Source organism: Pangasianodon hypophthalmus, chromosome 7, assembly GCF_027358585.1.
Source record: "Pangasianodon hypophthalmus isolate fPanHyp1 chromosome 7, fPanHyp1.pri, whole genome shotgun sequence".
In the NCBI taxonomy this organism is placed as follows: domain Eukaryota; kingdom Metazoa; phylum Chordata; class Actinopteri; order Siluriformes; family Pangasiidae; genus Pangasianodon; species Pangasianodon hypophthalmus.
The window spans coordinates 23,144,058-23,169,176 of NC_069716.1; the positions used below are offsets into that span (position 1 = coordinate 23,144,058).

Here is a 25,119-nt window from a genome sequence, read left to right on the forward strand (position 1 = left end):
GTCTCACTGAAACAGTAATGTTATTATGATTATCAAATATTAAGGATACATTAAATTCACATTTTATTAAATAAATTAAAATGTAAATATAATAAATAAAATAATTAAAACTATATTGCATATTAAGTATAACAATTTAATACATGATATAAATTTTTTTTGTCATATAAATAATTAATTCGTTAAAATGATTAGCAAACCCGTCCCAGGTGATAATTTATTACCACAGTTAATTTCCCATTGTTATTAATTAATATTAATATTAATATGACTGGGAGCGAAACTCCTCAATCTGGCAACACCGCTCGCGTGCGTGTGTGTGCGCGGGCGCGTGTGTGAGACGGTCTGCTTCGGTTGCGTAGCTACTGCTGCAGCTCTCGGCAGAAGCGCGCGCTACGTGCTACATTGCTCCACCAGCCGCGCGTGCAGTCGCGACATTGGCGTGAAGAAGGAGGAGAAGAAGAGGAAGAAGAAGAAGAAGAAGAAGAAGAGGAGGAGGAGGAAGAAGAAGAAGAAGAAGAGCGCCTCGTACCGGCGCCGAGCCACCGAGCGACCCGATGAAGAGCCGCCCGTTACACACGCGCTGCTAGGCGGAAGGAAATTCTATCCGCGATGTCCAAGAGCCTGAAGAAGAAAAACCACTGGACGAACAAAGTCCACGAAGCGGTGCTCACCCGCAACAAGGAGGGCGAGCTGGGCTTCGAGCTGCGCGGCGGCGCCGAGAACGGTAATTTCCCTTACTTCGGAGAGGTGAAGCACGGAAAGGTGGCCATCCAGAGCGGCAAGCTGTGCGCCGACGAGCTGCTGCTGGAGGTCAACGACACGCCGGTGGCTGGCCTCACCACCCGGGACGTGCTGGCCGTCATCAAGCACTGCAAAGACCCGTTTCGCCTCAAGTGTGTGAAGCAAGGTGAGACGGCCTGAATACAGCTGCGGAGCGGCGTAAACAGCGGCGCGCCCCCGCTGCGCGCTCCCGTCTCGCTGCCTCCGTTCCGTTATCCGTTCTAACGTGGTGATGTACGTGTGCGTGTGTGTGTGTGTTGTAACCTAAACAGCCCTGCATGGCTACAGTAGGTAGCAGTGGCTTTGTTGGGACGCCATCGTTTTTGTGCGTCAGCATCAGTAAGACACGCTGGCCTATCTAACGGATTTGGCGGCTTGTTGTTGCCTTGGTTACGCGTGTCTTCCGCTCCGTGATGTGTTTATTTAGCCTTGTTCACGGCCTGGGGCTTGAGAACTGATACAGTTTTCGCTCGTGTAGCAAAAGCGCGTGCTTTTCTGAAACAAAGGTGTGTGTGCAAATGGATCATGAAGGGCTGTGTGTGATATGGAATGAAGACAGGAGAGGTGTGTTCTTGCACGTCTGCACATTAACACCTACAGTCTCACGCAGATGTTGTGTTTATATCAGATGTTGTGGTTACATCAGGTTTGCAAGGCTGAAATCTCTGCTAGGGGGCACGATGGCTTAGTGGTTAGATCGTCTGCGTTGTACCTCTGGGGTTGGGGTTCAAATCCTATCTCTGCCCTGTGTGTGTGTGTGTGTGGAGTTTGCAGGTTCTCCCGTGCTCTGGGGCTTTTCTCTGGGTTTCCTCCCCAGTCCAAAGACATGCACTGTATGACATGATTGGCATTTCCAAATTGTCCATAGTGTGTGTGAATGGGTGTGTGTGTGTGTGATTACACCCTGCAATGGGTTGGTACCCCGTCCAGGGTGTCCCCCGCCTTGTGCACCGAGTTCCCTGGTATAGGCTTCAGGCTCCCCTGTGTAGGATAAGCGGTACAGAGAATGGATGGATGGATGGAACTCCTCGGTGACAATGAAAAGGCCTTTGAAGTTTGCTCAGGAATGTAACACATAAATTTACATTTTACCACCGTGCCCAGGATTTTTAAACACGGGATATCAAAAGGGGGCAGGAGGACACTGACAGGTGGCACCACCTAATTATGCATAGGACATGCTTGCATTTGCAGAATAATGCCACATAATGTAATGTATCGGCTTCGTGATAATCAAGGGGTATGGTAAAAATACATATAACACTACAGTGAAGATTTGAGTTAGCATGAGCTAGGTATGATTTATTTAGTCTGCATGAACTGCATAGGAATAGCAGACCTCTCAGAGATATGATGTGAGGTGTAGTAAATTGGACTGTTCTGACTTTACTACAGAAATCCCAAGGTACCAATTTGCACGTCTGAAAGCACCACGGATATTTGACAAGTTACACAATACTGTGAAAATCTCCAGACAATACCATGGTACATGGACATCCGGTTCTCCGGTACTGAAAAAATACCGTGGTATGTTTGAATATAATATTGTATTACCAACAGATACCGTAATACATCCATGGTAGAACCAGAATACAGCTTTTACGAGGTCCTCGCTATGTCGTCAGCTCGAGGGAGGGCGGGGTGATTTGGCAAAAATATCACATTGCTGACATGTTGGTAGTGTGAATAACACACTCTTATGTGTTATATGGCCCAATATAGGCTTTTTAACACATCACACAGGCATGCCCCGGTCTGGTGGGGCTACTGGAGGTAATTGGTCTTTGATGTAACAGGGATAGATTATTGTGTCTTTTGGTGTGTGTGTGAGTGTGTGGGCACTTGAGGCAGAACTTTATTTTGTTGGTTATAGACAGCTAGAGAGACTTCATAATGAGCCAGTTCCAACAGTGGCTTGTTAATGTCCCGAAATCTGCTTAACCAGGACTACCTGAGTGTACAGCTTATATACACTACCAGTCAAAACGTTTGAACTTAGAAGGGTTTTCTTCAGGAATTTCTCCATTTTTACTTTCATTTTTCTACTATTTTACAATAATAATGAAGACAATAGTGAACACTTTGAAGTAACACATATGGAATTATGCAGTGACTAAGAAGTGTTAAACAAGCCATAACTATTGTAATTATTTTAAATTCTTAGCAGTATTCCTGAAGCGATCTCTTGGTATCTTCTCAAACAGCTTCATGAGGAGCTTCATCCAGGAGGCTTTTCTTTAAGTTCCCTAAAGTTCTAAATGAAAACTACTAGTAGTGTGCATTTATTATTGTTGTTTTATTGCACATTGCTTTAACTGGGCCGTTTTTTAAGGTTTTGGCTTGCTGGTAGCTCCTCGTCTTTTTAAATAGCTTTTTTCTAATTATTATTTCTAACAGTTATAAGCATAACCTGAAGCAGCTTTCCATTGACAGATGTTTTTTATCTCCTAAAGCATTTAATTTCAACGAATAGATGTGTAAATCAGCACAAACAAGACACTTTTACCAGCCTGGAAATTATGTTTTGAAGTATAATTTTCCTTTGATATTTCGGGTGATTAATTGTAGTATGTCAATTTGTTCTCAGATGTTTGACGTTTCTTCTTTAACTTATCTTTTAATTAGGTTTTTTTTCTCCTCAGTACAATATACTCAATGCTACACTGAGTCATTTTCTAGAAGAGTACATCTTAGTCAGCAAAGCTCCTGAGGCCGGAGAGAGTTCTAGCCATAAAGCTTACATTCAGTGAGACAGTCTTCCTGCTCTTGTGACTCTGTTGGCTTGACATCGACAAATCACTAGTCTGGGTCCTTGGGACAAGAAGAGTATATGTCCGGGCTATTCATTTTTTGTTCATAGTTGCCTACTGGATCAACACCCAAAGGATGAAATAACTACTCAGTAAGCTTGTTGATTTTCTGTTTAAAATAATCATGATTTTCCATTTAAAAATATTGCAATAAATGATTTAATCGTTAGCCTAAAAAAAACAGGAAAGCAAGCATTTCCAGTATTTCAGTATTAAGGAGAGAAGGGGAAGCATATTAATATTTCTAGCTGTGATGTTGAGAACTGTAGCAATCACAAAACTCTGGGTGGTGGATTCTTCTGTGATTCTGCAGTAATACGCAGGTAAACAGTTAAAAAAAACCCTTAATGTCACTTTTTGTTATATAATTCTTTTAGAAATTGGTTGTCTAATGTCCACATGTCCAACATTTCCTCTGAGCACCAGTCAATAAAACCCTCAGCATATTTAATCTTTCTAATTATCATTATAACCATTATTTGTAAAGTGTTAGATTTGACTCTTCATTATAGCCCTATTTAATCTTTCTGGGTTAAAATTTTCGTCCTTTTTTTTTTCTTCTCTTTTGGCTGAAAAACCACAAGATCCGTTTTGACCATTTTTGTCTGAAAATTTTCAGTGATGTCCCTAATACCTGTAAATATAGTAAAGATGTTAAATATATACTTGTCTAACCTTAGCTAAGTTGAGCAAATACTGATTTTATTTCACATTTATTTCACGTGTGATCTGAACAGTTTCTGAAATCATTCCAGATTCGGATATTGAACACTTTCTGAAATCATTCCAGATTTGGATATTGGTTGTCAGTCACAGCAACACTAGCCAATTGTAGCTGTCCATGAGGTCATGTATTCGGAAGAGGGTAGATAGTGCTTTCCACCAGTGTGTTGCCCTGCCCTGTGATGCAGCTAAAAAAAACCATGCGATTGGCTGGTTTTGTGTGTTTGGCTGGCTTCACGTGTCTTAGAGGACGCACATGTAAGCTTTCATCTTCCTTGGCTGCTAGCTGGTCTTATGATAGGGGAGGGCTGACTGATGGGTGGGAATGGTCAGGTGACCAACCTGGGGGCAATGTGGGATAAAACCCCCCAAAATTAAAAAAAACAAACAAAAAAAGATACTAACCAAACTCAAATAATATATTTTATATGAGATGTGAAGAGAACACCGCAGCTCATAGCCAGGTGTTTGCCAACAACTTTTTTTGTCAAGATCGCAAACACGATGTGCTACCTCAGGCACTTTCTAAGAAAAGGATAATGACTATGACTGAGTCATCCTCTCCATGGGAATTTATGTATATACTGTTTGTGTCTGTATTAATGCACTTGACTTGCTAACTAGCTTGCCATACGTTTTTCATTATATTAGCTACCATTTTTAGCCTAGTCAATTAGGTTTCCGGGCAACCAGAACACATTAGGGCAGCACATTAAAGCTCTCACTTGCCTGGTGAGCTTGCTAATGGATTTAGAATTTGTCCATCGCTATCACACTAGCAGTCTATTTAGGAACAACATGAAGTAAAAAAAAAAAAAAAAGTGTAAAACTTGAAACTCAGCATGGGACAAATCCAAACCCCAAATCCCTGCAGCAGCTTCAATTCCTTTATAGTTCTTTCTTTATGTATGTTAAAATCTTTCACATATCACTGTCCAAAATCCTCCTGATACTGCATGAGAGTTCATTTGAGCTGATTTGGTAAAGAGGACAGAAGTGACTACACTGACACGCTTCAGAGTGAGGAGAGGCCTACTCATACAGACTCAGTTCAAGCAATGATCCTCCTGCGATTTACACATCATATGCATACAGAGAAGAAAGAAATGATTGAAGAATAAAGCATATGCAGGGCAGGAACAGGGTTCAAACAGACTTTGGAGAGTCACAGCACTCAGAAAATCCTCTGGGTTTACAAAGTAGAGGAAGAACAGAACTGGCAAATAGTAAAAAAAAAAAAAAAAAAAGTTTATATTAGCCCTACATAAGTACCTTCATAAAGATTCTGTGAAAATAATTAGGGAAAATTTCTAAATGAGCCTCAAAGTTTGTTTATGCAGGAGAAGTCCTGCTGACTGATTACACACTAAATTAAACATTAAATAAAAAACATCCAAATGGATTAAACAGCAGTAGGAGCTTCAGAAAGCAGTGATTCTGTAGTTTTATTAATAAGAGCAGCACTAGATCAGACTTAAGGTAAGGTAAGGTGTGGTAAGCCCCACCTCCTCTATTTTTTCATTGGTTGCCATGCTGTATTGGATTGCTCTGATTGGCTGTGAGAGAGTGACTGTATCAACACCCAAGCAATATTCTGAACATTAGCAATATTGATTTTTTAAATGTAACATAGATAAAAGAGATGAAACATTTGTGTTTTAAAAGTTTGATTATCACCGATATATATATATATCTTGCTGTGGAGAAGTCACAGTGTCCTCCAGAATTATTGGCACCCTTCATAAAAATTATTGTAAATGTAATTGCAATAATTTAAGATTTTCACACAAACAAGGAGAAACTAATTTTCTTTGTTCTCATTAGAGCTACTTTTTATTAATAGTATTTCATTTCAAATACTTGTGCCAAAGCCCTTGAATCCCCAAAGAAATATTTTCACTCTTCGCTCCGTCTCTGGGAACTCTTTGGGACTCTGGGAAATCATGGTTGCTTTTAACCATGCCCTGTTTCCCTTGGGTATAAATATGAGGTTGCACACCCTCATCCCTTTGTCTCTTTGTCATCCATTATCATGGCAGTAACCAAAGAACATTCAACACAAAAGAGACAGATGGTTATTGACCTGCACAAATCAGGTGACGGATATTAAAATGAATAAGAAGTTAAAATATCATTAAGCACAATCAGGGCCTTAACAAAAAATGTCAAGTTTGAAATACTCGGAAATTTGCCAGGGATTGGACCCATGAGCACACAGTGAGGAGGATGGTGAAGGAGGGAAAAAATAGCACAAAGATCACAGTTTCAGAAATACACAGTTCTTCTTGTGGTTTGAGAATCAGCTGTTAAACACCACTTTCATAACAAGCTGTTTGGAAGAGATGCAAGAAACTGTTACTGACCAGGGTAAATATTAACCCCATTCCCACTATTTTTATTGTTTCTCACTCCCTATTCCTCCAATACGTCCCACTCTGGCTGCTGTGTCCTCATCAAGCTCTTCATCGAGCTGAGTACTCATAACATGTGAAGCGCTTGTGTAAAAAAAAAAAAATCCATTCTTGTATTGCTTGGTGAAAGATTGTCTCAAGCAGAAGACGTGCAACTGCAGAACTAATCATCGGAAGACTGGGCCCAGTGACAGGATGTCATAGGAACCAATTTGGTTCAAGATGCTGCTCTCTGGCTGTGAGTGCTGGCCCATTGCATAAAAGGACTATCAGTGTGACAGCTATTGGTTGGTGTTGGTGAGATGATTACAGGCTGTCGGCATGAGAATGGACAGAGACTGATTGCAATCAACAAGACGAGTTTGCAAAGGGCAGTTCATCCAAAAAAGAGTAAATCTGTGTAGCAGTCTGGCTGATATTAAATTTTTATCATCCTGATGATTGCCTAACCTCTTATAAGTGGTTATAGTTCTCAGTTTTAGTGGAGTCTTATCTGTTTTTTAAATATTTCATGCACCACTAGTCAGGTAAATGTAATTATAGGGTTGTTATTTTGACAAAATAGGAAATCTTAGAAGACAGTTGTCTTGAGACTGTCCACTGGGAATGGAGCGATGTTTAACACTGACTACTAACACTGCACAAAATATTGTGTGTTAATACCATGTTGCACTATTGGCTTTTAATATAATGATATTGCGGAACACTGGTATATACAGATGAGCACAAATAAAACTTTTTACTTTTCTGTTTAAGGATTCAAAGCATTTCAAAGGATTCTGATAAGTTTTGTGTGCATGTTGATAAATTATGGCAATAACACATTTTTGGCTAAAATTAATTTAGCCTTTAACCCTTGTAACCCTCATACATCACACCTTAAGCAGTTTTTTAAAAATATATTGCAATGTGATGTATTATAGTTGTAACCTGCTATTAATGTTCTTCTTGTCCGGCCATACAGCCTACTTAGACAGCCTTACTGTGAATGTAACACAGTGAGTGGCAATAGCATAAAATATTTTACAATAATAATGTGTAATGTGCTGAATATATAGAGCTGATTATTGGGATATGTGTGGTGGCCTGGGAAAACCCTTCATAAGGGAACATTTTGACATTTTCTACTAGACGTAATTCTGAAAGCTAAAGGTTTTCCTGACCTGAAATTTGTTTCCTTGTTTTACATGTATACACCCCAAAAGTGAAAAAGCTGAAAATTGCATTTGAAGATTTGATTCTGGCTGCACTGCAGGAGCATCATGGACATTTGGATAGCTGGTATCTGATTACAAATGGAATTGCCCATTTCTCTGTGGCATACAACTATCCAACAACTTAATCAAAGCCTGACATTGGAAACGTCAAAGCCTGTGTGAGAAAACGTAGCAGGGCTTTGGATATCTTTAGGCAGACTGCTAGTTTTTAACATTGCGTTGGTGAGACTGGCTCCTTACCCACCATCATCTTTGCAGGAAGATACAGGAACCTAGATAACGTAAGCAAGATTAAAAAGTAAAAAAAAAAACCTTTTGTGTCATTTAGGTGAAATATATTTGTGGTTCTTAAAGATGAGGCATCAAAGTACATTACAGGCAGAAAATCAATTAAGCCCAAAACCTGAATTTTATCTTTTATTTAAAAAAAAACACAAAAAAAAAACAACAACAAAAAAAAAAAACAGCAACATCTGATGGGTTTCCCCATTTACATTATATAGCCAAAGATTTGTGGACACCTGGCCATGGCTCCTATATGTGCTTTTTGAGCATCCCATTCCAGATATTGTCCCTGCTGTTGCTGCTATAATAACCTCCACTCTCCTGGGAAGGCTTTCCACTAGATTTTGGAGCGTGGCAGTAAGGATTTGCTCATTCAGCCACAAGAGCATTAGTGAGATCAGACACTGATGTCAGGTGAAGAGGCCTGGGGTGCATTCGGCATTACAATTCATCCCAATGGTGTTCAGTGGGGTTGAGGTCAGGGCTCTGTGCAGGCCACTCGAGTTCTTCCACTCCAAACTTGGCAAACCATGTCTTCATGGAGCTCACTTTGTGTACAGGAGCATTGTCATGTTGGAACAGGTTTGGGCCCCTTAGTTCCAGTGAAGAGAAATTGTAACACTACAGCATACAAAGACATTCTATTCGATTGTGTGCTTTCAACCTTGTGGCAGTTTGGGGAAGAACCACATATGGGTGTGATGATCAGGTGTCCACAAACTTTTGTCCATATAGTGTATGTACTGGCAGCCTTTCATGTGTAAATAGTTTCTCAAGTCTATAATATTCCAAAAGTAAGCTTTCACTAGCTTTCTTAGTTTTGCCTTATCATATGATGATGAATCATCAGCTACCAATCATCAAGGGTGAGGCTATTGCCTCTTGCACGACACACGATGCCAACCAGTTGGATATTTTTGAGCTGCTGCTCATGCTGTGTCACAGGGCAGTGTAAGTAGGAAAAGCACTATCTGCCCACTTTCACATACATGAGTGTGGCTAGTGAGTGATGACTGGATTTAAACTCACAATCTCCTAACAATAGGGCAAACACATTTCTGTCGTGCCAATCAGGAGCCCACTTTCTTATTCTTATTCAAAACTGCCTAGTGTTACAATAAAAAGGGACTTATCAGAGTAACGTGTTAAGCATTAAATAGGGATTTACTTGTTTCTGAAAGCTCTCTTTTACTGTCTCTAAACCCCATTGAACATTTTCCCAAAATGCGGGCCTTTAGAGAATTGAGCAGTCAGTATGTTATGTTTGTTTGTTAGGATATATAGGGATGTGCATCTCTCGTGAAGGTCACCTTTAAGCTAATAAAGTTTCATATGTTTATGCTGCTCTGGCTGTTTTGTCTTTACCTTTGGGCCTCCGGGATCTGGATTTGAGCATTTGTCATGCTGTAAGAGGCTGTTCCATTTCTGTCAGTGCTCAAGTCGAGATTGGCATGGAAAATTTCATTTACTTTAATGCACAAGTGGAGGAGCATGCACGTGCGCCACGGTGCTGTTGCGTGACGCAGCTGGACATTAATCTCAGTGAATGCAGGCTGAGGAGGAAAGGAAGGTTTTCATATCCAAAACATTTGTTTTTTAGGTCACTATTAAACCCATTAAAGCCTAAGAAACTAACATTCCTCACTCTCGTAACTACATACCATACCTTTTCCTATTAGTTTTCCTATTAGCTGGGTGTTTAAGGGGTTAATAACCTATTTGAAGATATCACAGGAATAGATTACAGGCTCACACAGTTAAGGAGTGTGTTGAAGAGCCTCATCTTCTTGGATCCCAGAGGAGGAAAGGTGCTCTGGAGTTGAGTCCTTTCTCAGTACAGTTCACCATCTACCCCAGAAATACACTTCACCCAAAGTCAGTGACCTCATTTTTTACCTACATTACTGAAATATAGAAAATAATTGAAATCTATCATCCAAAATTCTGAAAAGTTGCCATTTTGCTGATGCATAGCTCTTGGCATGCCAGGTTGGTCTGCTTCACTAAAACTAATCCTTTTTTTTTTTTTTTACTGTGAGCTACACCAGGTGTGTCTGTTAAATCATGTTCAAAGAAGGTGGTTAAATTCCATTTGATCCTTAAAACTTTTTTTACTTTTACATTGTATTTTATAATACTATGTTCCTGCAAATGTAGAATAAATCAGAAAGCCAGACAGACAGACTCTCTTAGGTTTACATAATGTGATGCTGTTTTTCTGCAATGCCGGTGTCAGTTTAAGGAAGCTGAACCTGTACTATAAAAACATAGTTTCATATGTTATATCAATACTGACATCTAACATTTCAGCAGTAACACATAATGGTTATGCTAGTTAGGAAAGTCAAAAGTTGTGATCATAATTAAAATATCATTAAAATGTGATTGTGCACCGTGAATAAAGCAGACTTGACATGAATTAAATTCACTTTGTGTCGAGCTAATTTAAACTTTATCTCAGTGAAACTGCCAAACTTGGAACAGAAAATGAGCAAGTGGTTTGGGGTCCCGTCTTTTTTTTTCTGCTCCTCAGACAACATCTCTCTTCACTCACAAACAACAAACTAGCTATCTAGTTAAAGCTAAATCACATCACACCAGAAGGGGAGATAAGCCTGATTTTGCTTCGCACCGGCTAAGAAATTTGCGATACGGAATTGAGCGTGACTGCTGCTTAATGCCTGTTAGCTTTAGGAACAGCAATTGAGCAACACCAGCATCCAAAACCATCACTCTTTACCTTCAGATATTTGCAGATAAAATGCGAATAGTGACTCATGCCCAAATGAAAGAGTTCCAGTTTGTTTGTGAGGAATTCACCAGGGCAGCGGTTACAGAGCTGCCCTGGTACATTCCTCACAAATAAACTAGAGCTCTTTTTTTGTGCCATTAAATGGCTTCAGGCTCCACTGCTTTGTTCACTAACCCTAAACAAGTGCTTCGTCAGTGCGATCTGAAACTGATCCCCAAAGCATATTTAATTTGAGACTCAACCATTTTTTCCTCTGTGGATTTTCCTTATTGTTGTTGCTGAATGCAGTTGCTTTTTTTTAATTATTTTTTTTTGTGTCTCCACTGGTGGAACTGAAAAGTGCTGAAGCTAACGGGTGACACCGCTTCAGCTACTTCACCCTGTATGGTATTAAAAGTGAAATGCATCCCTCGACTGGTCAAGATGTACTTGCTTAGGGTTTACAATGAAATACAAACCCTTTCTGCAACCTAGAGCTTATTTATGGTGTAAATAATAATACACATTTTTACATTTGTTTCAGTTTTGAAATTCTTCTCAGTACCATATAGCATAGTTCTTCATAACATTTTAGTAAGGAATAAAACACTTGGGAATGTGCTGTTATAGGAAAATAATCAACGACAGGATGGTGTGATGTGGCCCAATATAAAGTGTAGTTACTGTTCATCTCAAAGTTAATTATTTTCCAATAACAGCATGTCCTGATGTGTTTATTCCTCTTATTTGCCATGGCTAACTATTTTTAATTTATTAAAGAGTCACATATCTTACATTTTATTGGTTTATAGTTTGATATTGTGGAAGTTAGTTCCTCTTACCACTTATATGTTATGTTATAGCAGCTATAAACAGTCCTCCACCAGCTTCTTTTTTCTCTCTTTTGAGGTGAATAAGACAAAAATATGCAGATTGTCATGTTACAGAGAAACCACAAAGCACAAGGCCCTCTGTACTCCTGACTTTCCAGTGTTGGAAAAAATGGTTACAGCTTTATCTCTGACTATTACAAAGTTCTGACAATGGAGACTCCTTCTATAAATGCTACATTAACATCTCCTTTCAGACAACTTCACCACATCAGTGATTCCTCACATGTTTTAATCTGTTTATGTAGAGTGTCCACCATACAGGTCCCTGTGTAAACTGTTACTATGGAACAGTATCAAGCAACTGGAACTATGGTCCAAGCTGTTGTTATAGGAAATTAATCAACACCATTAGACCAGTGAGCATTCAACAGTGCTGTGGTATAACAATTTAATACTGTTTCAAAAGTCAAAATAAAACAATATCCTACTGACATGAGGATGAAGAGATGACAGGTTTAATCAGTGAATTGTTTAGTGGTAATGCATGCCACTTGTTACAATCTATTCTGGTTACATTTCTTTTGATGATTATTTCATCAAATGAGGTGTCAAGAGGATTTCATAAGAGGCTCTGACTGCTACACAAAGAGGGAGGAAATTATGTCACTGGTATGAAATCAGGTCAGTTGTTTTGGCCGTAGAGGAGGCTTCTCACGCTGTGAGCACCCTACATTCAAGATGTTTTCTTTGACAAATAACTGTGACCTTCTTCCAGCAGATGGTAGGAGATTGCAGCATGAGCTGGGTGGGACTGCCTTCCAAATGATCTACCATGAGGAAGGGACACGTTTGACATGACATCAGCATCGGCCTGTTTAATCTGTGTGGTCAGGGCCGGTCATCTGATCTGCTGTTATCAAACACTGGCGATCTGAAAGACACAAGCTTTCTGAAACACAAGATGCTCCGTGGTGAAACTGTCTGTATTTGACATTTTTCAGAAATATGGACATACCACAGATGAGTGTTGGTCATTACCCAGTCAGAGGTTTGATGGGTTGAAATTTTAGCCTATTTGTATGGGATGTTTTGCAAAAATTTGTTGTATATTCCACAAGCAAAATATCTATTAGTTTGTTTATTATTATGTAAGTACAGTGAGCAGTATGTGCAATGGCATTTTGAGGTCAATGTAAAAAAAATAGTCGAGATTTTGTGAATAAAGTGGTCATATTTTAAGATGCAAATAGGAAACAGCAGCTATTCATTACTTGACATTTTACTTTAGTGTAGGTTTCACAAATAAGGAAATAAGTCTTCTGCCATGTCAGCGCCAAAATAAACTAAGCATTAGGACATTAGGACAAGTATTACGATGAGAAATTGTGTGGATTTAGAAGAACACTGTGGTCATCTCAGTTACTATTGTTGATTATACAGTATGACTTTTTTTTCTCAAAAGATTTATGACTTTCTTCATATTCGACCCGCCAGCTTTCTTTATGACTTTATTCAGGGAACTGTTTTAGATGTGGACAGAGCTCTGAAAAGAGATTTTTGTATTACGCTGATAGAATAAGTCATCTAACATGATCATTAGAGCAGCGTCATTTCAGTTATGAAGTCTCACTTCGTTCTCTGCTTTAACAAACAAAAGCCTCGGTCTGATGTATACAGATTAAATGATCTCCATCTTCTTAATAGGCACCAGGCTGAATACATTAGTGTGTTTGGTTCAATTGGAAGAACACGAGTCTCCGCAGCCATTTATTTTCAAGAAATGTGGCTGTTTTATTGCCTCCCGTCGAAGCCCTGTTGAACACGTTCAGAATGATAGCTTTCAGACGTCATCTGAGGGAGCACACTTCACCGTTATCAGGGGCTCCTAAAACAGTCCTGTGCTGGAGAGGACATGAATGAAGTCTTAATCTGAGCACATTTCACATATCTTACTGCTGCTTTAAAAAAATTGTGAAAAAGTAACAAAAATGAACATGTTTGAGTCTTCAAAGCTGCAAAGAAATGATTGCCAGACTTTTTTTCCCCTGCACAGCTGATATACATGTTATTGTGATGAAATACTGTAGGAATGATGGGATGAGGGTACAGCAGTGATGGAGAGAGTAGATTCTTCACAAAAGTGAATGCCAGCTTTATTGAACACTGTTTCATACTAAAGCGGATTACTGCTTATTAACACTTCTCCTGTGCGTTAAATGTCTCACATTGCTGTAGAATTGTTGATTCTGATTAAATTTCTATATCAGCAGCTCTGACAGTAGTACCAGCTGTAATTCAAATCACAGCTGTATATTAATGCACTCATTCTAATAAAACAGCTAACTCAGGGACTTGTATGGTGGATACTCACAAAACAGATAAAAATGTGTGAATTGTTGATATGCTGAAGTTTTCCGTGAAGGAGTTTATGGAAGGAGTCTCCAGTGTCAGCGTTTTGTAGCAGTCAGACGTAAAGTTGTTTTCCTTCATGGGAAAGTGTTCAGAACAGAAGGCGTTGTGCTTTGTGGTTTCTGAGTAACCTGACAAGCTGCATTTTTTTGCCGTATTAATTTCAAGAGAGATAAAAAAAAGAGAGTCTGGTGACTGTTTATAGCTGTTATAATGTAAGTGATAACAGGAACTAACTTAATTCAAGGAAGTTTACATTACATGTAACTATAAGTGGATAAAAAGCATAAAACTGATGTTCTTTAATAAATAAAACCATGTAATCAGGGAAAATGCTGTGGTATAAGAGAAACAGCACACTTCAGGATGTGCTGTTATAGGAAAATAGTCAACTTTGGTATCTCCGTTTTGAGTTGAGTTGCTTCACACCACCCCACTGTTGATTATTTTCTTATAACATCACGCCCATCATGTTTTATCCTCTATATAATGCATCAGATATGGTAGCTTGGCCATGGATATTGCATTATAGTGCAGTACACGGATACACCAACCCAAAACACTGATTTTCCAGTGTATTAGGTATTAAGCAGTGCTCAAAGTGGGCTGGCATTCACAGGTATGCAGTACCAGCACTCCTACAAGAGTAGCTGTGGCGTACCGTGACTTTTTCTTGCATACCAGTACTTCTCACAAGCTGCGAGTACTCTTTTCTGCCCTCTCCATATCAGGTTCTGGGCGATTCATAATTACCCTACATAAACTACATTACCCAGGGGGCGCTACGTGATGGTCACCTGTTCCCATTCTCTCAACAAGTCTCAAGATAAATAACGTTAATGCTAGTCTAACGTTATGTAACGTAACGTTAATGCCAGACTAAGTAACGTAACGTTAATGCTAAGTAATGTTAATAATAATGTTGGCCTGACAGCAAAACAAGTTAATGATATATTGAGTAGCTAGTCATGTTAGCTAGGCCAAACATGACAACTAATGTAATTTAACTCAAATTTATAATTGGCCCATTAGCTGTACATTAATATAGACTGGTGTAAATATAATTTATCTGACCAGTAAAAACTGTTCCTGGGCTAAGTCTGAAGAGTTTTGGCATCCTGCAAACTAGCCAGGAAAAATAGCTAGCTAGCTAGCTAGCTAGCAAGATTAACTAGGCTAGAATACAAGTGTAGTTTAACCCAAATTTAGGAGTGCTGACATCTTGCATACTAATCAGCCAAATAGATTTAGATAGCTAGCTAGCTAGCACTGGTGGCTAATGGTACCCAAACATGGCAGCTAAAGTAATTTAACTCAGATTTATAATTAGCCTGTTAGCTAGTTAAGTGCATTAATACAGACTAATATAGACATATATTATGATCAATAAACACTGTCCCTAGTTAGTCTTAAGAGCACTGGATCTTGAAAACTAGCCAGGAAACTAGAGTTATATAATTAGCTAACAGCCTTAGTTAGCCTGGAATATGGTAGAAAATGTTGTTTAACCCAAATTTATAATTAGCCAGTTAGAAAGTTAAGTGCATTAATGCAAAATGATGTAAATATAATTTATCTGACCAGTAAACATACTTTGTAGCTAAGTTTTAAGAGCACTGGCATCTTGCAAGCTAGCAGGGCGATAATGTTAGATAGCTAGCTAGCAACATTAATTAGGCTAGAATATTGTAGAAAATGTACTGTAATTCATATTTATCTAACTGAGTTTTAGGAGCACTGTCTACTTGAAACTAGTCTGGAATCTAGAGGTAGCTAACAAGCTAGCAAGGGTAGTTAGATAAATAGTTAGCAAAGGTAGCTAATTATACCCAAACATGGTAGCTAATGAAATTTAATCCAACTTTATGAAGAGGTAATTAGCTAACTAAGTACATTATACAGACTGGAAATCTTACTGAAAACAGTAAGAAGAGTTCTTAACTGAAACTAACTTCTTATGAGCGCTAGCATTGTGCCAACTAGAAAAAAAGGGAGGTTGGAGAAATAGTCAGCAACATTAACTAGGCTAAATATGTTTTTTAAAAAAAAAAGAAAGAAAGAAAGCTAACCCAAATTTATGATTAGCTAGTTAAGTGCATCAATGTAAACATAATTTATCTGAACAGTAAAAAGAGTTCCTAGCTTATTCCTGTGAACACTAGCAACTCACTAGCATCAAGCACTCAGACTAGAGTTAGAGAACTAGGTTTCAACCTTAACTAAGCTAAATATGCTACACAGTTTAACCCAAATGTATGATTGCCCAGTTAGCTAGTTAAGCACACTAATGCATCCTAGCATGAATATAATTTATGGCAGATAAAAATAGTTCATAGTGTAGCAGGCAGTGGGATTTGGGTGCTTGCTATCTTTTTGTAAATAGAAAGCTATAGTTACAGCATTGAGCTCACGTCTCTGCTTGATTGACAGGAAGAAAGAACACCGCTGATGCTATAAATAAAAATAAAAAAAAAAGAAAAAGTGTTGAATTGTGAGTTTAGTGCAGTGCTATGCAGTTTGACATGAGCCATGCTGATTGAAATGTTCTTTATTTAGCTTGTAATCAGTGGTGAGTGGTTACACAGAGTAATGTGCACACTTCCACACTTTCAGGATCAGCAGAGTGAGTTAGAGGCAGCGGTCACTTCCTCCCCTGCTGCTCCGCCATTGTGTTCATGTTGTTCAGGTGAAAAGTGATGAGACTGACAGCTGTAGTTATCCTCTGCAGAATTATAACCTAAATTAATAATGTGGTTAGTTTGATCGCAGATCTGAGTGTAGAGTTCAGAGAGAGGATATGTGGTGTACTGCGGTGATGTTGCCTCTGCACTCGGGCCCAGGTGCTCTTCCACAGGTAGAAGAGAGCAGGTCGGCTCAGGACAGGGGCAGGAATGTGGAGGTGTTGCAGAGCAAGTGAGTGATAGAGAAGGAGGGAGGCTCTGTGTTGTGAATTCATGCGTGTGGATGTGTGTATAAACTCTTAATCAGATGCATAGCTTGGCCTGTTGTAGGAGTGGATGGCAGAGAAGGAAGTATCGATCAGATGGTATGATGTTTTTTTTTTTCTTTCCGTGTCATGATGTGAAGCCTTTCCTCAAGCCTGTTTCAGCTGCACTTCACTGTCCGGCAGCTTTCAGAGAGAAAAACTTTCACTGGATCAATAATGTGTTTTCCTGTTCGCTTGTCTTCCTCAAGGGCAAGAGTGTCAGCCATGATTATGCTGTCGAAAAGCACAGTGAAAACACTGGAATGTTTTATTAACATCGCCGCCATTTACCAAAATCAATATGGAGATAAATTGCAGACTGTCATGGAAGATCCAGTGACATGGTTTTACAGTAAGAGTGACAGCTGAGTCAAATCTTAGTTTCTCTTCATTTCATTTCATATCAGTAATAATGATATTAATAAACTTGATGTATATTTGATTCCAGAGTCCCAAAGTGCTTTAGGTATAAAATATTAAGACATTTAATATAAAAATATTAGCACTTATCCTAATTTATACCACAGTGCTATTGAATACTTGAATCTGCTTGGTCAGAAGGTGTGATTAACAATAGCTCCTGCTTCAAGGCAGATTATAGGTTTATATTAATGCATTTATTTTAGTATGTTAGTATGGTGTTTCTATAGCAACAGGGATTTGTATGGTGGATGCCTATATTTCGTTATTTAACAAAGAAGAATATCATACAACATTTAGTTCTGGTCCTCTAATCTAATTGGTTGAGCAGTGTTCCAAGAGTGCTTATATTTACCATAACCGCACTGCGACGTTTCAGTGTGTGTATCACTCCACTCGTCTGTGTTCGCCATGTCAAATTCCACTTCCTACTTCAAAACGGTTACTACAGTTTTGTAAGTGACATCATCAGCGGACTTGGCCAATGATAAATTTTTAGGAATAAAACATTTGACTTAAAATATGATAGCTCACCAGATGAAGATGAAAGGGAAGAAGGGATGTCAGTTTTACCGGAAACACCTTTGTTTATAGCTGTTATAATGTAATGATAACAGGAACTAACTTGTGGGTGTTCCACAACATTAACAAACAAATAAAAATACAATAAAAGAAATGGCTGTGGTATAAGAGGAATAAAGCACTTCGGGATGTGCTGTTACTGGAATATAATCAACTTTGGGGTAGTATTATGGCAAACTTTTAATACACTGAAGTTTTTATTTAAATAAACTAACACCAAGTATATTGTGTTATGCCTAGAAACGAGTCATAATGTTCCTTAGTACTGTTATAGTGTTGCGTCGTAACCTAAAATACTTGCTTGTGTTGTTTTTTCTGCACTTGACCAAGCAGCACTTAGTCTGTTTTAACATCACCTGTGCACACATCTACAACGTGAGAGTTCACTCTGCCTCTGGGTGGAGGTAATACCATTCAAAGTATCACAATATAATAATTTTGCAATATTACCTTTTAAATAAGTTTAGCTTCTCTTTCAAAGAACAAACTAACAGCTAGACAGTTATCTAAGCAAGCCTAACAAGCAGATAGTGATGATTGATATTCATTAATAATAATATTAATAATGCAGAAAGGAGATTGAGGCTTGAGGCATGTGCCAATAATTGGTCATGTCTGTTGAATATTGTCGTATATTGTTTAAGCAATTATTGGCACATGCCTGGAGCCTCAATCTCCTTTCTGAATTAGTACGGCCTGATATTTGTGTGTCTGCCAGGTATCTAATTCATTAGAGGAACAAAAATGTGTGTGTGTGTGTGTGTGTGTGTGTGTGTTGGCAGACGCATTTTGTATAGGATCTCCACATTAGAGTATGTTGCTACGAGTTATCACTCAAAAATACACAAAAAGCTTCTTTCCCCCCAGTTAAAATGGCAGATAAATAAATCAACATGTGAATCTGGAATGGTTCGCATAGTTGTGTAGTTGTTTTGAACTCTCCAATATTAACTGACCCCCTGGAAACCCTGTTCCCTTCCCCATCTCACATTAGTAACCTCGTCTCAATTTTCTCGCTTGAAAGATGCTGCCTCACCTTCAGTCAAGGTAAATGATTTCAGTAATGTGAAATAAAATCTGTCAATGTATGTTTGACTTAGCTAACATTTGACAAGTATATAGCGAACATCAGTTAAGTACATTTGTTAGGGATGACACTGAAAGATTTTAGCCAAAAAAAGTGAAATTTTCGACTATTTTCAAGCCAAAGTTTTCAGTTCCATTCCTAATAAAAGAGGCACTTTTTTGGTTTAAAGGGAAAAAAACAAAAAGATTAAATATGCGTAAAACATTGTCAAAACAAACCATTACAAATCATTTCAATCATAATAATAATTACACAGTGATTAAAACTCTGTTTGTTCTCCAGTGACAAACAGCACTGTAAAGTGGTAGAAACTGGAGTGTGCGTATATACTGGGTTGTTCGGTAACCACCGAGCTCTTTGGGGGGAAAAAAAAAACTGCTGTTCATCTGTTTTAGTTAACAAGTAGGCACTAGAAAAGTTTACATGTACACGTTCTTATTAATTGCTGGACATAACATGTTCCTATTACAGGAAGAAAGAAAACTTTTGTAGCAGGAACAGACAAATGGCAGCTTTTTCCCCCAAGCACCTGGTGGTTACTGTAAAACTCTGTATATATGCACACTACAGTTTAAGTAATTTATTAAAGGACTATACTGAACCACAACTAACAATTTCACAACGCACAATCAGACTAATGATAAGGAAGGTAAGAAAGCAGCCAGCAGTCATGTGAAAAGAGTTGCAGAACGACCTGAAAGCAGCAGGAACAAGATTTACACAGAAAACAATAGTGAAGTGTTACACGTTCATCTCTGATGCTGTACGCCACACTAATCTCCTCTGCTAAAAAAGAAGCATGGAGAAGAATGTATAAAAACATTTAGAAAAATCCTATAATCCGGTCAGACGAAATAAAAATAGAACTTTGATTCTTTTCCTATAACAGCATACCCCATGGTGTTTATTCCTTATTTATCATTTGTGACGTCCAAAGTACTTTTTCTTTATGGCAATGTAGAAAGTGCTTATTTAATAAACGTACACTAGGTTGATATTGTGTTGTGCCTAGAAATGAGTCATATTGTCTCTGTTCATTGTTCTAGTGTCTTAACGAAACAGACAAGCAGCAGAGTTTATTCCCTTTAAGAGCCAATGGTAACTGTAAAATCCCGTATGTACGCACACTACAGTTTCTACCATAGACAAGTAATTTGTGAAAGGACTGTATTGAAAATGTACAACCTCCACGGGGTTGGCAGGTGTGTGTGTGTGTGTTTGTGTATGTATGTGTGTGTGGGCGCCTGATAATATCCAGCAAATTCTCTGCCTTTTAGTGTCTTTCATGTGTGTGTGCATGTCTGTTTATTGATCTGCTAATCCACAAGCATCTGTCATCAGTACTCAGAGCAGGCAGCTGTGATGTGACAGCCCAGAGGAACAGTGTGGTGAGGAGAAAGAAAGAGAGATGATAGTGTGGAGAGAGAAAGGGCGTTTAAGTGAGTGATTTCAGATGATCACTTTACCGCTTGCGTTATGGGTCTTTCTGTTGTTCACCCTGTCAGTGGCTTCTGACAAATGATGAGCTGCTGCTCAATCTGCTACACTCAGCTTTTTACAGCTTAGGCCTTTTTTTCTTTTTAGTACTTTTTTAGTACTTCTTATTTCCATACCATGACAGCGCAGGAAATGTACGAGCACCAATTTACACACATACGACTACATCAAAGCTTTTGGTTTTGACAATGCAAAAGAGATTTCCAGCATAGCAGCGTGAAGCCTCCATCATCTAGCAGACACGTGCGAGCGATCAGAGGTTTATAATCTGTCCCCGCTTTTCCAGAAAGCTCTGTAGTGTTATGCTAATTTCAGCGGCTCAAAGCAACACTCTCTCTGTCATCTTACAGTGATCTTTGTGCCACGGTGCATTTGGGAAACAGGAAGCCTGTTTTGTACATCTTTTCCCTGCACGTTTGGAAGCAAACCTAGAACTTCATTCCATATGCCAAGGTCACCTAGGCCGATCTTTACTACACGGTATTGGTGCTGTGCAGTCTGCACAGCTTGGATTTCAGGCAATGTTCTCTTCAAAGAGAACACATCTATAATGTGGAAAGCAGCCAGAATGTTTGCTTAGCCTCTTAAATTATTTGCACTAACAGTGTTAACAGGCTTTAAGTCTCTCACAATCATCAGAAGCGTCTAGCATGATGATTTCCCACTTTATTCACACACACATGGAATAGAAAACAAATGGTTTCCTATAACAGCAATGTCCCAATGTGTTTTATACTGCTTATACTGTTATACTGTTAGTCAGTGCTAACAGTTTTTATTTATTACACAAAATGACACATTACACTTTTTATCTGTTTATAGTTACATGTTGTGGAACGTCTGCGAAACAAGTTAGTTCCTGTTATCACTTATGTTATAGCAGCACCAGTGTCTCTTTTTTTCTCTCTTGAAGTTAATAAGACAAAAAATGAGGCTTTGCATGTTACCAAGAAACTGCAAAGCATAAAGCTGTGTAATTTGTTATTATAGAAATAGTAACATATTAGAATGAATACATTAATATAACCCTGTGGTTTGAATTACAGCTGACCAATCAGAATCGAGAATCATACATTTAACATAATCTTTCCTGTTTGCCCAAATGAATTAAAATCTCCTTAAAACCTGGGCTGTATCTCAAAACGCACTATATTTTTGCATTATACACCGGGTACTTCACTATCTATTATCTGTTTTTCTTAACCCCTTAATTTTTCAGAAAATCAATCAAAGTGATTTAAACTATGGTGCCGCATTGTGTTCAATGCTGCTTGACTTGAGCTTGCTGCCCAGCAATGCAGCTTTCAGATGGAGATGAAAGCAGGCCAACTCTCTACAGCTGCCATGTTGGTTGCCATGTTGGTTGCATCCACAGCTCCACACTCCACTTGTTCCAGCAAATCTAGTCCATCCAGGACTTGTTAGTACAATACTGCTGTTTTCAACTAAAATCTACATAAAATTCCTTGCAAACAAAGCTCCAGATAAGCAACTACTATGACTGAATCATAGGTGCACCAGCGGTCACCTTTTAATGCTTAACCATTAATGATTAGATCATGGATATTAATAAAATATGAAATAAAATAAATTAACTGTCGCTGATCTGCCTTCAGATCAATAATTTACATAAATGTGAAACAGTTTTGATTGGCAGCAACAGATGATTTGCTACAGAAGCCATGATGGTTCATGTTTAAAAAGCTGGAGTTGCTGTTTTTTCATCGATCACCAGTTCTGCTACAGTATTTTTCAAGTGCTCGGTTTGATCCAGCTGAAAAACCACTGATATAATACATTTTTTTAAACACAGTAGACAGTTATGTGTGCTCTGACATAGTCTAGACGTAGCTCAGATTCGTTGGAGTTTCTCTGCCGATACGATGATGATTGCCTGGAACCTGGCAGTCCAGCTGTCCTCCTGGGGAGATTTCAGAAGTGTAATTTCAGCTCCAGCACACCTGATCCACTTAATTAAAACTTTCAGTAGTGTGAATGTTAGAGCCAGGTGTGTTGGAAGTAAACTGTGCGTGGTGGTAGATGATAAAAATGGAATCCAGCCTGGACACGTTGTTTGAGTTCATTTCATTGCTTATGTAAGAAGATTAATAGACAACAACTCCTTAATCCAAACAACTCCTCAGATCTGCTTCTTTAGTGTGAGCTGGCCCTTTGATGAAGTTTCTGAAGGTTTCTGCTCCTTCCTGTCTTCATCCATGTCGCTGTCTTCATGAGGCCAGCAAGTTCACCAAATGCCAGCTAACAGAAAGCATCTGGTGCAAAGAAGCTGGCCTTTTTGCTGAAGTGTCTAAAAGCATTTGTATCACACACAGACACAGACAGAGCAGACGGAGCAGACAGGGGGAGCTGTAGGACTGTACTATTTCTCAGGCCAATCAGAATCCAGCCACTGTTGTGATAGGCTCCTTGCTGGGAGAGCTTTTTCTCCACTATTGTCTCCTGACTGTGGACGACTCTCCATCTCCCGCTCTCTCTCTTCCTCTGTCCGCTCATGGCTAAATTACATGCAGAGGGGGGACTTGATCGTGTCTGCCTCCACTGAAATGTGAACGATAGGATTGTTTTGAAATTGAAGTCACCTGTCAAGGAGGAAGGATTTTGCTCGAGAGAACCGGTGAGTAAAGCATCATCTGTAGACGCAGCGGAAACCGACCGCTGGATTTCAAATGAGGTACGATGAGGTTTCTGGGTTGATGGACAAGAATGGGGGGAGGGGGGTTGGCTAATTATGTATGACAATCAGTGAAGGGTGGATGGATGTATAAATGAAATTCCATTCAGCACAGTTTGTCTTCTATTGTCTTTTTCATCGTGTTGCGTTTGCATGATGGCATTTTTTTCCATTGTGGCTTTTTTGCCCATCAACATGTTACATTCCCAATGTCAAAGCAGTGCTGAATTCACAGTATTAAAGCAGAATTTATAGCCCTAGTAATACCACAGATGTGCCACCAATTGCTGATATGTTTGCGTGTGTGCTTACAGAGACATCACTGCAGTGCTTTTAAGACAAAGCTGATTGGTTGAGGCTTGATCTATCAAGAATGTCCAGAATGCCGGCTCTGGTTTTTTGTTCACCTGTGTGTGTGTGTGCGTGTGTGTTGGGGGGGGTTGGGTTATGTGTGGAAGCTGTGTAATTACGTACTGGGCAACACTAGACTCTGCCACGCTGAGCACTGTCGGGAGCTTAGCTGTTGAATTCATCCGTTAATGGCTAGCTACATTTGGCTGTACTGAATGTTCAAGGTTATGATGGAGAAAGAGAAAGGACAGAGCGTCTGCGATGGTCAGGGATCTCTATAGATCATACATTCTCCTTTCTCTTTCTCAATAAAAATGTTGAAACATGGGGGACGTATTGAATCAATGTTTTCAGTGCTGACAATCTGACAAGTAGTTATTAGCTTCAGGCAAGGGGAATTGAGTAAAGACTCCTATTTCGATTTTTGAAATGATATTTAAACCTTTCATCTGTGTATTTTTACCTAAAAATAAGTTCCCCGAGATTTTCTTCTGCAAGTCTTCTCTGCTTTCCCTCATTATCCCTGGAGTCGAGACCCTGATCAGTCACAACATTGGCGTGTTTGTGATGGTTCTAGCCTCCATCCTCAAGGAACCTCAATGGATTCCTGCTGACTTTAACGCCGAACAAAGACAATGAATTGCGTTCTCAGGTGGGACCGCTGACTGAGTTTTATTTTTCTGTATGCAGGAGGCGTCGTAGATAAAGACCTTCGCCATTACCTTAACCTCCGATTCCAGAAAGGATCAGTGGACCACGAGCTCCAGCAGATTATACGGGATAACCTCTACCTCCGCACTGTGCCCTGTGAGTAAACTTCTGTTTCTTAACCCCTGAGTCCAGAATAAAGTTTTTTATTATTATGAGTTCTAAAATTTAAGTGACATTATCTGGAACGGGAATTATACAAATGCAGCACTTAAAGGAGCAATCATTTACAAAAGAAATCCCTTGATTTGTGTGTTTTTCTTGCTGTGCTAACAGGGTTTTTGCTTGATGGTATTCTTAGACTGTGACCTATTTGTACTAGCATGAGGAAATGGTTTTGATGGGGACTACAAAACACTTCTGTAAGTCGCTCGGGATAAGAACGTCTGCTAACTGCTGTAAAAGTAACTGTAAATTTGAGTTGTAGGGCTTAGTTTTTGCTTAACATGCACATGGTTTGAGATTTCATGTCCAATTAGATGACGCTATTTGAATTTTAATGTCTGAGGATAAATTCCTAAATCAACCCTGTTCCTGGAGATCCATCCTCCTGCAGAATTCCGTTCCAACCCTCATCCAGCACACCTGATCTCG

General features: G+C 39.1%; 1 protein-coding gene across 10 annotated transcripts in view; it reads left to right on the forward strand.

Moving 5' to 3' along the window:
• Positions 1–322: 322 nt before the first annotated feature.
• magi2b (membrane associated guanylate kinase, WW and PDZ domain containing 2b) overlaps positions 323–25,119 on the forward strand; it is a 123,361-nt gene continuing 98,564 nt past the window's right edge. For 7 of the 10 annotated variants that reach the window (XM_034305947.2, XM_034305950.2, XM_034305949.2 and 4 more), the window contains exons 1-2: positions 324–910; positions 24,508–24,624. In XM_034305947.2, the coding sequence (XP_034161838.2) occupies positions 613–910; positions 24,508–24,624 (415 nt within the window). In that variant the 5' untranslated portion in view covers positions 324–612. Of the gene's footprint in view, positions 911–24,507; positions 24,625–25,119 lie in introns of all 10 variants that reach the window. The other 3 variants (XM_053235554.1, XM_053235555.1, XM_034305948.2) reach the window with 2 other exon arrangements.